The 17,080-nt window shown below is 37.1% G+C and overlaps 1 protein-coding gene across 2 annotated transcripts in view; it reads left to right on the plus strand.

Moving 5' to 3' along the window:
• Nucleotides 1–17,080, plus strand: part of TAPT1 (transmembrane anterior posterior transformation 1) — a 50,891-nt gene that overhangs the window by 28,456 nt on the left and 5,355 nt on the right. For both annotated transcript variants that reach the window (XM_085059291.1, XM_085059292.1), the window contains 5 exons: nucleotides 8,545–8,625; nucleotides 9,407–9,516; nucleotides 11,144–11,203; nucleotides 12,586–12,654; nucleotides 13,924–14,000. In XM_085059291.1, coding sequence (XP_084915417.1) covers nucleotides 8,545–8,625; nucleotides 9,407–9,516; nucleotides 11,144–11,203; nucleotides 12,586–12,654; nucleotides 13,924–14,000 — 397 coding nt within the window. The remainder of the gene's footprint in view (nucleotides 1–8,544; nucleotides 8,626–9,406; nucleotides 9,517–11,143; nucleotides 11,204–12,585; nucleotides 12,655–13,923; nucleotides 14,001–17,080) is intronic.

Raw genomic sequence — 17,080 nt, forward strand, 5'->3', positions numbered from 1 at the left:
AAACCCCAAAAAACCACAACCCCACCAAACAAAAAACAAGTGTAACAAAGTACCTGGCATATGAGGGAAATACTAGAGATTACTCTATTTTTTGATATGCTCTCAAGATAGCTGTAGAGGGTACTTAGGAAGCATGCTTCTGGCACTTGTTAACTGTGTCATTGCTTAGTATGAATTTTGGGAACTTGTACTCAGTGTGTCTCATGAGGAAAAGCTGTTCAGGTGTCTTTGATGGAGATCCTTTCTAATACTGATACCAGCCATTTGAAATATTTATTGAATTCTTGATTTCAAAGCCAATGTTGTGCTAGAGCTTCTTTGCTTGTACTAGTTTTGTAGAATCTTAGAATGGCCTGAGCTGGGGAAGACCTCAAAGATCATCTCTTTCCACCCTCTCTGCCACGAGCAGGGACACCTTCCACTAGACCAGGTTGCTCAGAGCTCCATCCAGCCTGGCCTTGAACACTGCCAGGGATGGAGCATCCACAGCTTCTCTGGTCAACCTGCGCCACTGCCTCATCACCCCCACAGTGAAGAATTTCTTCAGTATATCTGATTTGCATTTCCCCATTTTCATTTATACAGATGAGCAAAGAAAATAGAATATATTTTTTTAATTCCAGCTCATAGTTTTTAAACCAGATAGCTCAAATGTGCAATAGGTTAAAAAAATAAAATAGCTACTTATTTTAAAACAGATTATTCATATATTTATATGAGAGTTACAGTTTTCAGCAGGCTTCCATCAGGTTTTGAGTTCTGACTGTTTTTGTGACTTGTGTTTAATTCATCTGCAAACTGCAATATTGCATGCAAATGTTTTGTAATTCTTTGGGTGAAAGACTATTTACATAAAACCTTAAATATATCGTAGAAAAGTATATAACAGAAAATTAACACTAAATTTTAAGCTACCTCATAGATGCTCTTAAACCCCCCTCCAAAAAAATCTTCCCAGCTGTTGATAATCTGTTTATTCTGTGATAGTAGTATTATTTCTGGTTACAAGATTTATTTACTTATGTTTTTAAAATCAGACATATTTAACTTTACAGTGAGAATGCTAAAAGTGAAATTTACTTAAATATTGACAGAAAACCTAGATAAGGTTTCTTACTAATGCAGAAAATAGTTAAAACTATGCATCTAGCCCTCCTACGTAAAGGTGAGGCTTCTTTCATGCTGAAATAAATGAGGAACTGATATTAGAAATTGCTGGTAATTTCCTCCATAAAAAGAAAAGGTTATCAATATTTTATTGGTGGACATTTTTATTGAAGATCCATAATAGCAATATCAAGTCTCCCTTTATCAGTTGGTGGAAAAAGTATTGCTCTTCATTATACAGTGTGGGGATGGAAGCAGTGAGTACATACGTAGAAGAGTGCACAAAACAAGCTAATTTATTCCTTTCAAACAGATAACTTCTCCTGGAACACTTTCCACTATGGTTATAAATAGCAGTTTTTCTTCTCAGAGATAACAGACAGGTTTTTAGAAGAGATTTTCACCTCTTTTGAACTTGAACGGATTTACTGCATCGCAGTTTCAGTAAGGATGGAACAGTATTGTTTCAGTTCATGTATTCTGATCACTGTGGTATCCTATAAATGTTTTATTTCATGCAGCTGAAGTGATGGTGCATCTTGTGTGGGCATGCTATGCCAGTACTTTATCCTACCCTGGAACTGAGGCTAGTCTGGTCCTGCCAGCTGAACTTCCAGTTAGCTTTTGGAGTGTCTTGTGTGCCCTAGAATACAATGTGCTTAAACTGCATGCCTGGACTGAACTAAACTTCTGAAAGAAAACACTAAGCACTCACATATATTTCCCACCTTTCTCAGTTTCTTCCAGTAGTTTTCTGAGGTCTGCAGTCAGCTGTAGGGCAGCAATGGCAGCAGTAAGTGATTAAGGTTGGACACACAGAATGGATTCCCCTTGCCCCACCTTTTCTGTGCCTCAGCTCAAAATATTACTGTTGTCAAGCATATGTTTTCAATTGAATGTAAAGGTACTGATTAGTACACAGTAGCTAAATACAGTAATTCTTGAGGGAAATAATGTAGATCTCACAGGGGCATCTGAGGAATTTCTCATGACTAGGTGAAACTCCTTTCTTAACATGGTAATCAAAAGATAAATATGATGTGGCAGAAAAGATAAGCAATGACCACAAGAGTAGATGTTGTGTTCAAGAGAAGTTACTACAACTAGAATTCAAAAGCAAGTTGTCTTGTGAATTTAAGTGTGAAAACAGAAATGAACTGCCCAAGCTGTACTTTGTAAGACGTGTCTGGTATCACATGTTGAAATACCTTGCAGAGCCCTGCCTGGCTCAAGCTTCTATGTAGTAAGACATCGGGATAGCAAGTGCCACACAGCTACCACTGTAGATCTGAAAATTGTGAAATCATTTTCACTTGGCATCATGCTCAGCACCAGTTGGTGGATGGCAAGCTGAAGTGTGGCTGTACTATTTTTCTCCGTATTTACATTTTTGGACTTGGTGTCAGTGGAGTCAGTGATCCTTGTCACGTTTGTATGGCCATTTAAAATTCTGCTGTAACAGCTAATGCACTAAAACTTCAAGACTAAAATAACGGTGAATCATCTACACAAATTTAATTGAATAGGACATGAGATATTCATTGGTTAATTATTACCTAATAAAAATAAACCTGTTGTCTTTTGAGGGTAGGTCAACAAAGACCTTGGAGCTTGTATAGTTGCTAGAGGCTGCAGCTACAGAATCTGTGACTTCAACCATGCTGCTCCCCACAGCTTTGATTTGTCAGCTGCAGGAAAACTTTGCATTGTCACCCTGGCATTCACTGGGAAATTAATGTACACCCAGGCAATCTAAACACTGTGGCCATTGGAAAACACTTTTATACAGAAGACAAGAAAACCTTTTATTTGCTGTCTCAGGATGAAATATTTTCCTACATTTAAATAGTATATTCTCTTTTTGAAATAGTTATCTGTAAACTAATTTTGTAGGGTCATAATTAGAGAACAAGGAGACCAATTTATAAAGAGAAACTCTTTCATCATTGTTGAAAGCCCAGCATGCTGCCTTCCTTTATGCTTTTAAATGTCTTATTTTAATTTCTAGCTGTGCTCTAAATTAAATTTTTTCACAAAACTCAGTTGTACCTCATACAAAGAAGTACATTAGATGTAGTGCATTAGGTTATTTCCTTCAGTTGGTTGTTAGGCCTGACTGTTCCTTGTTTTTTAAATCTCATCTCAAAAATTTAACATATTTATTATGAAGTTTTAGGAACTTCAGTTTTCTTCTTTATAATTCTTTACTTTTTTCCTTCTCTGTTCTTTATTCTTTGTTCCTGATTTATCAGTCTCTTACTTTGATCACAATATTGAGTAGCCTTTATTTTTACCTTTGGTCTTACAAATTCACGCTGCTTTCTCATGTGGACTTAGGGGGGTTTTAATACCATTATTTTAATCCAGTTGTTCATTTTAAGGATTAGGGATTTGGGATAGGGACTATGTTTAAGATTGGTGAGTCCTAGATGATTCGTTTTTTGGTCTTTGATCCTTTCTTGTGCTCTGGTCACTTTTTAAGACGTAGTTGTCACTGCAGCTATTCAGGATTTGCTGCAATGTGAACCAAAAGATTTTGTTTCACCTCTTACATGCTACAATTTATAACAAGTTTTTGATCTAAATGTATAAACAGTGGGATTGACATGATAATTTTTTTTTTTTCTTTCCTGATTCAGAATTCCTGCATTATGTGTCAGGGAATGTGGAAGAAAATAATTAGGTATTCTAAAGACTACTTACCCCACTTCAGGATCTCTGTTCCTGGGGTTTCACTGCCCCTTTTAGTTACCACTGCAAACTACCCAAGATCTTCAGGGTTCAGTAGCTGGTTGTTTGAGATATTGGCTAATTAATTACACTAGCCCATACTAGATGCAGTGCTGTGCCAGGAATCTTTATTTCCAGTAACATTTGTTTCATGTCTTTTACATGCTTTCTAAAAGCAATGATACCCTCTGACACACTGGAAATTAATCGCTGGGTATGTGGTGCAATTTTTCAGAAGGATTTATAGAAGGGCGGAATGAATTATTAATATGGGCACAGAATTCTAATAAAATTGGAATGACAGAGTTGATGTAAGTGAAGCAAAAGTATTTAAAATCTGATTTGGCTATGTGCAATCCTTTTTTGGGCTTTACTGTACAGAACCAAGAGGAAAAACAAAAGTACATCTTACTTTTTTTCCCTTGCTGTGTTTATGGCAGTATGTGCATTACATGTCTTTGAAATAAATGTTTGCCACCTCTATTCATATGACAACCCTAATAGGCACATGTGACTTACATTAATGAAAGAGGGTGTGTTGTGGTTAGATTTTGATATGTGACAACTAAGTTCTGATGCACAAAGTCCTGTAATGTCTAATTTTTCCTTTCCCATTTCAAAATACTGAAATACATATTTTAAAGGCAATTGAAAATATTTAATCATATCTAGTCACTTGTACCACCAGAGGATGCTTAGAAGCACAGGCAAATTCAGTGTCATCTTTCAAAATAATCTGAAGTGTGTGTGGGTAGTATGTAGCATGATGTGTGTCAGGCTTCAGGGCCAGCCCTGGGAAGAGTGCAGTTTCAACATGCCATTAGAATGCAGTCTGTCACAGCCACAGAATGGTGTGGGTTGGAAAAGACCTGAAAAATCATCTACAATTCCAACACTTCTGCCTTGGACAGGGACACCTTCCACTAGACCGGGTTGCTCAGAGCTTTGTCCAGCCTGGCCTTGAACACTGCCAGACATGGAGCATCCACAGCTTCTCTGGGCAACCTGTACCAGTGCCTCACCACCCTCACTGTAAATTTTTCCTAATATCTAATCTACTCTTAGTTTGAAGCCATTCCCCCTTGTCCTGTCACCATGTGCCCTTGTAAAAAGCCCTTCTCCGTCTTCTCTGAATGCTTCCTTCAGGTATAGGAAGGCCACATTTAGGCCACCCCAAAGTGTTCTTTTTTCTAGGATGAACAAACCCAATTCTCTCAGCATTTTCTCAGAGAAAACATACTGAATCTCTCTGATCATCTTTGTGGCCTCCTCTGGCCTGGCTCCAACAGGGCCATGTCCTTGCTGTGCTGGCTCCAGAGCTGATGCAGCACTGCAGGTGGGCTGTCAGCAGAGAAGACCAGAGGGGCAGAATCGCCTCCCTGCCCTGCTGCCCACACTGCTCTGGATGCAGCCCAGGACATGTTTGGTTGTGTGGGCTGTGACCACACACTGCCAGCTCATGTCCAGCCTCTCATCCACCAGAATCCCCAGGTCCTTCTCAACAGGGCTGGTTTTGATCTGTTCATCCCCAGCCTGTGTTGATACCTGGGGTTACCCCAACCCAGCTGCCGCACCTTGCACTTGGTCTTATTACACCTCTTGAGATTGCCAAGGGTCCACTTCTTGAGCTTGTCCAGGTTCTTCTGGATGACACCCCACCCTTCTGGTGTGGCAACCTCACCAGTCATCTGGAAATTTGCTGAGGGTGCACTCGATTCCTTCATCTATGTCATTAGTAAAGATATCAAATAACATTGATCCAAATATGGACCCCTGAGGGGCACCTCCTGTCACTGATATCTATCTGGACTTCATGCACAATATGTCGTCAGCACTATGCATGGTATGCGCTGACAAGAGACTGGTCAGTGGGATAAGTATATCTGAATTAGTGCTAGATGTCAGGTTTTTAACATTGAGGAGCATAAGCATTGAGAAAGTAAGCATCTTAATCATGTGCTTGTGGAGGTAGCTGAAGACCATTTAAAATGTCATTGGTCTGTCATTTTGGTTCTCATTTAACCCTGTCTTGTGATGGCAAGGGTTATTGAAGCTATACTATATCCTAAAATAAAAACAGTTATGTGATATGCTTATCATCTATACTTGGTGGAATGCACGCAAAACTGAGTTGAAATGGCTTATGTCAATGTTATTAAGGATTGTCAAAATGGGGAACAAAAAGAGATCACTTTCTTTCCATCTTACTTGTCGTTATGCTAAAGCAGAATAGAGTGATTTTCTCCTGCTAGTACCTGTGCTTTCTGTAACTCAGCACTAACACTGGTGGTTTGTCACTGTTTTGCCAAATTCACAAATATAGTGATATACTTTGCCTTTGTTGTTCTTAAGAGCATGAGCAAGTGAATCTAGGGATGTAGCTTCACTTGTTCTGTAGTTCACCACATCATCTAATAAGTACAGGAAACTCACCTCACCTGTTTTAAAAAAATGTATATATATTTACAACATCAAATAAGTTCATAATAAATGATGAAACATTACTGGTACATATTTTGTATTCTGAAATTTTAATTGGTATTTAGGACTGGTCACCAATGGTTGTTTTGGATATCCTGAAGCCTTTTTTGTCCTTGTCCGTGAGGATGAGAAAGGAAAAAAAATTTTTAATTGTTTGAGTTTACTGTTGAAGCTGCTGTAAAGTGCTCTGTCTCCCTTGCTTGCATCTCTGACAGCTGAGGTGGATGAGGACAAAGAGCAGCAGTCACAGTCATTCCTCGCCCTCCTAACAGCCTTGAACAGCTGTGGCAGCAGAGATAACAGATTAGAAGGGAGGCCACTGAGAACAGGAAAAATAAGCAGAACGGAAAAATAGGTATCAGCCTGTCACCCAGACTCAGAAATTAGTGGAAGAAAAATTGGTATTATTACAGCATTATAACAGGAAATTTAAAGTTCAGAATGTACCTTCTCAATTTAATCCTGTGGATTGGTGAGCTAACATATACCAAGCAGGTAATAAATGTCTGGAGGATTAGCTTGAGACATGCTTTAATGTTAGGCCTGAATTAAGGTGCTTGCTTTCCACTTGAGAATATGTATCTGCACAGGCCTCCCTGGGACCTGAAAAACTGAAGATGAGGTCTGTGTTGTCTCATGGATTGCTGACCAATGGTGTGTCATGCCAGCATGGAAGTATGCTATGTGGGAAATAGAATATAAAACCATTTTGAGATTCTGGGCAAAAATCTGGAAACTCAGTGATTATTTCCAAGTCACTAATGGGCGTGATAAAGAATATAGTTGCTTGATTGCATTTTCATCCATTTGTGACAAGTGTCAAGGGATATCTTGTAACTAGGTTTTTCAGACAATACTGTGTTCTGGTCACTTCAGTATTTTGTGAATTCAGAAGCATAGAAGGATGTACTTCACTTGTTGTAGTGTTATTGGCAGGAAATCAAGAAATTGCAGTTAGGTTTTACCTATGCCCTTTTTTCTGCTTTAAATTTATTGTACTAGAAGATTTCCTTTTCTTCCCCAACCTCCCATATAAATGCCATTCATTCTATTTTAAAAACTTGTGCTTCCTCTGCGCCTTCCCCATACTGACAGATGAATTTTCTACCCCTAGAGGTCCTTTTTATATTGTGCAAGAAACTTCATTTTTCTTGAATCCTGTATGCTTTTTCTTTCCATCTCTTAGAGGATTTGTTCTTTTCTTTTTGCTCGTTTTTTTCAGACTTGCCAGTATTTCCAAACTTCTATTTTAAAATGAGGGATCATATTACACTATAGCAACTGCAGCTGTGAGCATTGTTGTTGGCCTGTGGTCAGTCAGAGATGATGGAAACTGTTGACACAACAACAAGCAATAACAGTCTCTTCACAGATTTTCTTAATAGCTCTATCTTCTAAAAAGACTCGTTTGGACTTCCTAAACTGTGATGACACTGTGTTTTAGGCTTTACCCTGATTTTCAATAGTACAGTTTCAGGAAGGTGTTTTTTAATAAGCTAAAAAATGTGATGCTTCCTGAAGTAAGCTGTATGCGTCATCTCTGGAGACAGGACATCAAAGTAGAAAAGATTGCCTTGTCTGGGAGACAAGTCATAGGACATTGTCCCCAGTCAGACTGCTTCTGTGTTACAGTGCTTATGGTTTTGATAACTGTGCTGATACATCCTGCTGTTCCCTTTTGAAATGGCAGCATGAAAGACTGGTAGGAACCTTCTACCTAAGGTGTAACAGTTGTCTTCAAACATTTTTTCTTCCTTCTACTGAACCTAGTATGCAACAATTTGGATATCCATGATCTGTAGAAAATGAAATGTGCGTTGCTGATAGCTTGAAAGGACAGACAGATACATTCTTTCCATTTTTGTAATAGGAGGTGCTGGTTCTTTTTGAATCTCAGAAGGCATGCACAGACTTTTATCAAGAAAGATAATTAATTAATTAATGTATTAGAAGTGGTGATAGTAAGTTAAAACTTGAGTCCCTTCTGATGCTTGGAGCCCCAAGTTGAGGCAGCATTGCACAGACCAGGTCACAGCCTAGTGCAGAAATCCTGTGCATGGTGTGGTTCCCAGCATTTCCCCCACCCCTTAAAACCACTTAAATAATTTGTGGAAAATATTTTCTCACCCAAGAATTGATAAATTATAGAACCTCAGAATGAGTAGATACCTGTCTATGCAAATAAATGTTTCTTTGGTGCTGACAGGTTTGCGGTTTTTATTCTAGATATAAAGGAGAGGTTCACCAATTACGTGCTGCTACTAATTGTATGTCTAAGAAACATGGAACAGTTCTCATGGAATCCAGGTGAGTAAACTAGAAGAAAAATTCCTGTGCTGTCAACAGCTATATCTCTTGCTTATTTCCTCAATCTGAATTATAAGTGTAACTGAGACATTTAATTGAGGAATATTAATTTTGTCAAATACCTTAGGTTCTCATTTTTCTAGTTCTGTTGTTCTTTTAAGAATGACTCTATTCTTTCTGCTAAAAATAGATTTTGTTAGGCTATAAACATGCATAGTTATATTTCAAGTAGTGTCTGGAATGATTTCTTCCCAGCCCTTTCTTTTCCTTGGAGTACACCAAGAATGAAGGATCCCCTAGAAAATTTTATTTTGGGAAGCTAGGGAGATTGAAATTTGATAATGTTAAAATACTATTCATAATTTAATATTATACTTAATATTTTAATGGCATATTTAATAAATACTACATAAAATACTGATTTCATTAAAACATTGTTTTAATAACTTTGACCCCAATCTGTGTGTTGTATTTTGCCTGAATCTTACCAGTCTACCTAAATTTTACCTTAAACATCTAAAATGGCAGGTTCTCTGTCTGTCCTATACATACTGAACATGTAAGACCTAGTACTTACAGAGGTTGTCTTCCTACTAGAGGTAAAGGTTTACAAAGTAAAGAGTTTAGAATCTGATCCTAACTGTGATGTGATTGTACAGCACTGATACATTTTTAGAACAGCAATGGAATAAGTACACTGCATGCTCAGTGGTGATGTAAACTTACAGACTCTTCAGACTCGTGAATTAAATGGCCTAATTTGTCTCTTTACAACCTTCAGATCATCTTTGGGTGTTATTCCCGGATGTTTGCATGGTGGTTGCTTCCGAAATTGCAGTGGATATTGTGAAACATGCCTTTATAACAAAATTCAATGACATCACAGCAGATGTAGGTATCCTGTTTGGAATGCTGAATGCTATTTTAATTTGCATTTTATTTTGATAATATTTTTTTAAATATTAAAATTTGGTCCAGTGCAGAAAATGTAAAAATTGTTGTTTTCATATATACAGTACCATTTGAGAAAGCTTGCTAATGTCCTGATACTAAGTACTTCTGAGGATCTTTTTAATGTGGAACTAACACCTCTGCTTCTAAATTAGTAGTTCCAGATCCATAAATTATTGCAAGTGTTGTATAACAGTTCATGGAATAGCTACAATTCACATTACTGGCAGATCATTTTGTCAAGTGATCATTAGTTAAATTGACAGAAGGTTACTTTTTCTGCAGTCTAGACAGAGCTTGTACCCTTTCCTAACAAAATGGACTGTAGGTTAAAGTTCAGGCTTTCGGAAAAACAGATCTCTTTAGTCTGCTTTAACTCTATTCTTGCATGTGTGTTAAAAGTGGAATCTGAAATCAGAGGTATATTTTTTCCCACTGTCCCTGGAGCAGTAATATGAAGTAGGTTATGTTAGTTTCCCACTCCTGAAATTTCTTGGGCCGCATATATTATCCAGTCCTTCTTTTAAAGCAGTAGATGAGGTTGCTTCTTGTGTGTTGCAGCATGATACATTGGCCATTTGTGTTCCACACGGTGTGAATTCAAATGCACTTGATAAATTTGTGAAGAGATGAGTTAGTGTTTTTTCACTATTAAAACCACTTTTCAGGAAATGAGATCAGAACTTGTGAAGTGCTGTCTTTTTCAGCATCTCTAAAGTAACTACATTGTGTGGTGGAGAAACAAGTGTAATAGATGCACTTAATAAGCTCCCTCATGCCAGAGGCATTTATGCATGCCCTACTTTCACACAGAGAGTGTGGAAAAGAGCAGTAATGAAGTCATGGTAGCCAAAAATGTTGCATGCTTTAGAGTGCTGAAACAGCTGGAGGATGGGGGTAGTGACTGGCAATTTTGAAAAGTTTATTTAATAAACTTTATGGGGTTTTTTATGCAGTTCTGAAGATTTATGGTTAATAGGTCAGACTTTTATCGAGAATTTTTAACACCTGCAGTGCAAGTTGTCCTGCCACTTATCCATAAAATAGATGCTTTGCTTTCCTAATATGCAGAACTGGTTCACTGAGAAGAAGAAGCTTAATTCGTCTTCAGATGTGATTTTCTTTTTTCATAGGATCACTTGCCTAGTATATAAGAAAGCTCTCTCATTTCTTTTATTTGATCCCAGGGCTAGATTTCATGTAGCTTAAAACCAGTTACAAACTGTGGGGGGAAAAAACTAAATGTGATTAATGTGATTTCTGTTATTTTGTGTTTCTGATGATCCTGAAATTCAATAATTTTACGAAGTCTCTGTCAATTCCTAAAACATAGTCTAGTGTTGTGTTGTTTGCTTGTTTGTTGTGTATATATATGCAGATTACTTTATTGCAGAAATAGAGGCTCATCTCTTGAAGGGTGCAGTTAGAACTCAGAAAAACTGGTTTTGGCTCTTTCAGCAAATGCATAAGTTTATAATATTTTATGGAAATACTATATTAATATCTGTGTTGCTTTTACGAAGTGTGATAAATTAATCACACATCTGATGTGCTGGATTTTTTCCAGGTCTACAGTGAATACAGAGCCAGTCTTGCATTTGACCTTGTTAGCAGTCGACAGAAAAATGTAAGCCTGAAAATAAAAGGCACTTTCCTTTATTAACTAACACAATTTGTATGGGGGTATATTGGAACAAATACTTAAAGAAATACATATAGTACTGTTACACTCCTGCAGCACTGAAATTCTTCTCTGCTTTCTTTAATAAGAGATAACAAGAGCATTTCCTTGTGATTTATATCATTTTTATCCAGTTGTTCAGGTCACTTTGGGCTTTACTTAATACACTGCTGAGAAGTCTTTCCCAAATACACTTACAGTAAGGGGATAGTTATAATAACATTTCTGAGATACACAGAATAAAGTAAGCTTAACAAGATGTTCTTAAGGTAATTTTAGATTACTGTTCTTTTCATGGTATTTTAACTGTGTTGGGTAAAACATGGCATTCATTAGCAATTTATATTTCTTTACAGATAGAATGCACAAATATATAGAGATGTTTGCACTGTGCATGCTACTGTCATGGCATGAGTATTTAAAGAACACACAGACCACTTGTCTTTTTAATTAGTACCATTTTCTGGAAGGCTGTTTACAGCACACCTATCATGGATGAGGATTTGTTAGGGTTCACTTGTTAACATTCCACTCATCAGTATGCTCTAACTATTAAATGAACTTCATTACATTAATTTTTGTGGTTTTCTTGGACTACTGTGAGGAATGCAGTAGTTAAACATCATAAAGAAGCTAGACACCTTCAGTTACAAACAATTATTAATCACGTCTTTATAATAAAAACCCTGTGTAATAAAAAATCTGGTTTGAAGACTCCAGTACTTTTCCTAAGGGTCCTCTGTGGGAAATAAAGTAGTGTCATTTAGGCACTAACTTTGGCGTGATATTCAATACTACAGGCAAGCTGTCATGCCAAGTAGTTGTGTTTTGAGTTCAAATGTGAACATATTTTCAAAATAATTCTAACACAGTTGTCTTAAGGCTACTTATAGATTTTTGTAGAATGATTTAAAATTGCTAGTGTGGTCGATAATTGTTTTTTTATCCCTGCAACAGTTTTTTCTGTAGAGTATTTGAGGATCAGTCAAATTAATAAAAAAGGTCTCCAAGCTGGTAATAATGCACAGACGAAATATCATAGCGCCTTTGGATTCAGTGTCCTAATTGCTCTCGATTTAGAGATTTGTATTATACTCCAGTTTCTCTTGATTTAGAGCACTGAAGCTAATCTTACTTGTCATGGTAGTATTACATTTTTGTCTGACAGTACAGCTATCTCCATTTGAATTCCAAAATGTGAATAGGTATACTTTATACTGATACAGTGTTTGTTAACAGAGCTTTATTCTTATCTGCAGGGGTGCCAAGCTAAAATAAGCTCATTCCTTTGTATAAGTAGTTCATTATTCTTCCTCTTCTTTTCCTAGGCATATACAGATTATAGTGATTCAGTTTCCAGAAGAATGGGTTTCATTCCCCTTCCACTGGCTGTTTTAGTAAGTTGTATCTTTCCTATCAGTTTTCTCTCAATAAGATCTCACTTTGAGATTATGTCCCCCTGAGATAGCTGGCTGGATGTGTTGAGGATGAAATTATCATCTGAAGTAACTGAAATGATGCTGAAGGGTTGAGTTAACATTCAGTATAACCTATATCACATACTACTTATGATTTCACAAATGCATTACTTTTTCTCAGCCTTTCATAGAAATTCGACTATATATTAATTTTTTAGAATTTGTAAGAACTTGAATTGTACCAGTGGAATTAAACTACATCTGTGTTTACTGAACATATATTCCTTTTGGCAATTACCCTGTTCATTCATTTGGAATAGTCAAAGCAGCTGGTTGCCAGAAGGTTAACAGTAGTGCAGCAGTTTATTTTGATTTTTCGTAGGAGTCCTTGAGGTTGTCCCTGTAATGGCATGCTTAATGACTCAGTATTCTTTTATATGGGGTACTGAGCTCCTGAGCTGTTGTTGAGTACATCAGTCTGGAATAGTTGACTCTCTTACATGTACATGCTGCTATAAAATGAATCACTTCATTAATGGAACTGTGTCCACATGCTGTCCTGAATTAAGTATTGCAGAATGTTTTCTGTAAATAGCTGCTCTGACTTTCCCCATACACACATGTGGACAAGCGGTATTACCATAATGCTGGGGATTTGTACTCACTTTGCCAGCAAATATGTTAATTCACAATTTTACTGGAAGAATACCAATATGAATTAACTTAAATATCATGTTCTCCCATAGAGTTGGGGAAAAATACTACTGACTGGATTTGCATAAACTACTGAAATAAAACTCAAATTTCAGGATCCATTTGTTAAGTGAAACTTGGAATTCATATGCCTAGTCCACGAAGCAATTAATCATAAGGTTAACATAGTGTCTAACACTGATTCTGTCTTGCTGCATTGCATCTCTTGACATTTTCCTCAAAATTTGTTAACTCTCCTTCTAGCCCTTGAGTTTTGGAGGTTTTTTCCACTTCTTATTTTACTTGAAAGTCAGTGTTGAGGGAACATTGTCAGACTCCGGTTTTGGCAAAGTTGCAACTAAATAGTAGTATAATACTTACTCAAATCTAAATCTCAAACAGTTAGTACTACCCAGGGTAACATTAGACTAAATTTCTATTAATGTAATTGTTTCTACTTTTTCTTGAATTTACCAAATAAAAAATGTCTGTTACAATGCTCTCTTAATAATTGTGTGCTGAGATTTAACTGTTTAACTTTTATTCTTAAAACAGCTCATCAGAGTCGTAACAAGCTCAATAAAAGTACAAGGAGTCTTAGCTTATGTTTGTGTTGTGCTGTTCTACTGTGGGTAAGTAAATCCACACAATAGAAAAGTATTCACCATTATTTGATTAGATATGTGAAAGAAGTTTCTGTTGATACTTCTAGATACAAGTATAAACACAGTTTATGTTCAGCAGGACATAAATGGAAAACCCTTATGCTCATAATCTGAGAGTGCAGATTTGTCCCTAAGTACTGTGACTGCATTGGTGGATTGTAGCCCTCAATAAGTGGAGATAACTCATTGCAAAAAGATTGAGAGACTCTGAGAGACAAGCACCACACTTCTATGTAAAAAGGGAAATTGAATTTTGAGGAATGAAACTTTCTGTAAAAAGACCAAAGGATTCAATAAGCCAACAAAAGTAAGCAGTTCATGAATTTTTCTCTCAGGTGGTTAAATGCAGGGTTTACTTCAGTTTAGGAAGCAGCTGGTAAAAAAAAGTAAATGCAAAGCTCACCTTTTCCGGGAAGGTTGGGGTCAGTAATTTTAGTTAAGAAAGAAAATGTTCTATGGCAATTTGTTTTCCAAAACCCATGCTTTGCAAGCATCCCTTCAGAATCCCTTCACTGCCTAGTCAGTTTATACTTGTGTTACCTTTAACTTTTCACGAGTTGATAGGTACTTCTGAGACATGCATAATTGTACTTTACATCCAATTTGGTTTGCCTGTCTTGAGGCACTTGCTCGGTGCTGTCTAGGGATTGCCAGTTTCTAGGAAAGCTGCATACTGCACTGTCACTGTTTGTTGTCTCTCAGTACTGATTCATATTGGAATCATCCCAAAATTGATCATAACCAATGAAGTGATTCAAGTTGCTGACAGAAGATGAACCTGCCTGCAGTACTGTGGGAGTATCTCTTCCAGTGTCCTACCAAGTCATCTTTGTAAGTGAAGGCACCAAGTCATCTTTGTAAGTGAAGGCAGCAAGGCTTGGGAAGTGTAAGACTTCTAAGTCGGAGGCAGTGGGTCAGCAGAAAGAGAGGAGACTGCACTGGAAGAGAGGAGAGCACTGGTTTACAATAGCTTATGAAAAGAACAGGATTACTACACATTCTTTATTAATAGGTAGGGTCTTATCTCTAATCTGACCCTGATCTGCAAAAAATAGAGCTTGCTCAGATGTGTTTTGTCTGCATCAGTGTAGGGACACATCTTTTTAGTGTTAGATAACTAAGACTTTGAGATACTGCATATGGGCCAAATACTGAAATTTTAGCTGCATTCCTCTGCACCATACTTCGATTTCTTCTCCAGAATACTGCATGCTGTGCCTATGTTCTTCCTAAAGCCAACTCTGTACAATGGAAAGCACTGTCCCCTGATTACCACATTCAAGCTGTGGTATATCAAGCTCAGCGCTTTTATCCTGCTCGGTGGTTTGTCCTTTTTCTCAATATATTAAATATTTTCCTACCTCCACCATTCCACTGCTGCAGCCCAGCCCAGGATTTTTCACTGTATCTGTGGCTTGGAGAATGGAAGGCAGGAAGAAGTAATGTGATAAACATGAAGTATTAAATGCTACTCTTTAAAGGCATAGTTCACAAAAGTAAATACATTTTGGTCTATTTTGTCCTTACTGAAAAGTGAGAACAGATTTTTACTTCTGCTGTTATCTCAGACTTGGAGCTAGCTCGCCTCTTGCATCTTCCAAGTAATTTGTGTTCTGAACTTCAGCTTTTCATCATATATGAGAATATATTTAGAACACATATATAATAGCATAGATATGTGAGAAATGACATGATAAAATCTGAAACAGTTAACGAGGCAAAGAATTGCGCCAATAATTGGGATGAATTAATTTTTTATTGATACTTAACAACTGTAGTTAAACTTTAATTGTAGTTAAAGAGTCTTGCCAAAAAAAACCCCTGAGTTTTCTTTTTCCAGAATTTTGAACAACTGCAAACTTACATTGTTGTTAAAAATTTGAGCCTGGTGTAGGCTGGCAGAAAAGAATAAAGGAGAATTGCTAGAAATCCTTGCATAATTTTTGATGGGAATCTGGAACTGATACAGTGAAGTGGTGATTTATGGCCTTTTCAACTTCTGATCTCATTAAATCAGAGTCAGACTATGCTGTATAAACCTACTCTCTCAGAACAAAAACATGTTACATAAGAAGCATAAGAAAAACACCTCTAAAACATTAAAAATGAGTGAGAGCTTCTCAACTCTCTGAAATATAATCTGTCCCAATAATCTAATAAAATTGTAGAGAAGCACAGCTTTTAACCTGTATAAAATGATATCTTCTTTGTGGTTGCTTGGATACTAAAATGTCACTTTCTTCTGAGTACTGAAAGTGGTGTGCTCTGCTCATTCTTCCATTTCTCTAAATTTCTTCTACAAGTAAATGTATTGCATAAAAGTCCCTTAAAAATGCAGTGTAGTTTGTTTTTCTGTTTGACAAGTTCTGATTGCATTTACTCAGTGAGAGATAGGGGAGTTGCTGCTGGAGTGTGCTTGGGTCACTTCATGATTAAACAGTTAGACCTGCTCCATGGATCTGTGAATGTTCACTTCAAATTGTCCTTTTAGTCTGTTAGTGATGTACATGATGAACAGACTTTTCAGAGACTGGAGAATTAATTCAGAGTCTGCATTTGGTTCACTCTTGTTACATAGCTTGATTTGCGTAGAGAATATTTCATTCATCATACAGGGAATAGATCACTCTTTCCTTGTCATTCTGCAGTGAGCTTTTGCTCCCTGGAGTGGACATTGGTCTCCAATTATGTGTTGCTAGTAATGGAAATTAGATTTTGCAAAACTCATTTGAATGATAAACCCAAAAGTACTTGATGGTAGATGAGGCCTTCCTTCTCTTCAACTGAGAAGACAGGTGTCTGAAAGAGATTCCGTGATTTGCTCAAGTTTGTACTGCAATTTAGTCATAGTAGAAAAAGAATCTGCCATCAGCTGGATGGTAATGCAGTGTTGTCTCTTTGGATTTGTTGAGTTTCATGGACTGTCCTCTGTGATATCAAAAAAGGACCTCCTATGATTAGCCTGTAGTTTGTAAAAGCTAGATATTGGACTTGGCAGTGCTGGGTTAATGGTTGGACTCAATGGTCGTGGAAGTCTTCTCTAACCT

This window comes from Lichenostomus cassidix, chromosome 4 (genome assembly GCF_008360975.1).
Source record: "Lichenostomus cassidix isolate B80296 chromosome 4, HeHo_3.0, whole genome shotgun sequence".
NCBI classification, from domain to species: Eukaryota; Metazoa; Chordata; class Aves; order Passeriformes; family Meliphagidae; genus Lichenostomus; species Lichenostomus cassidix.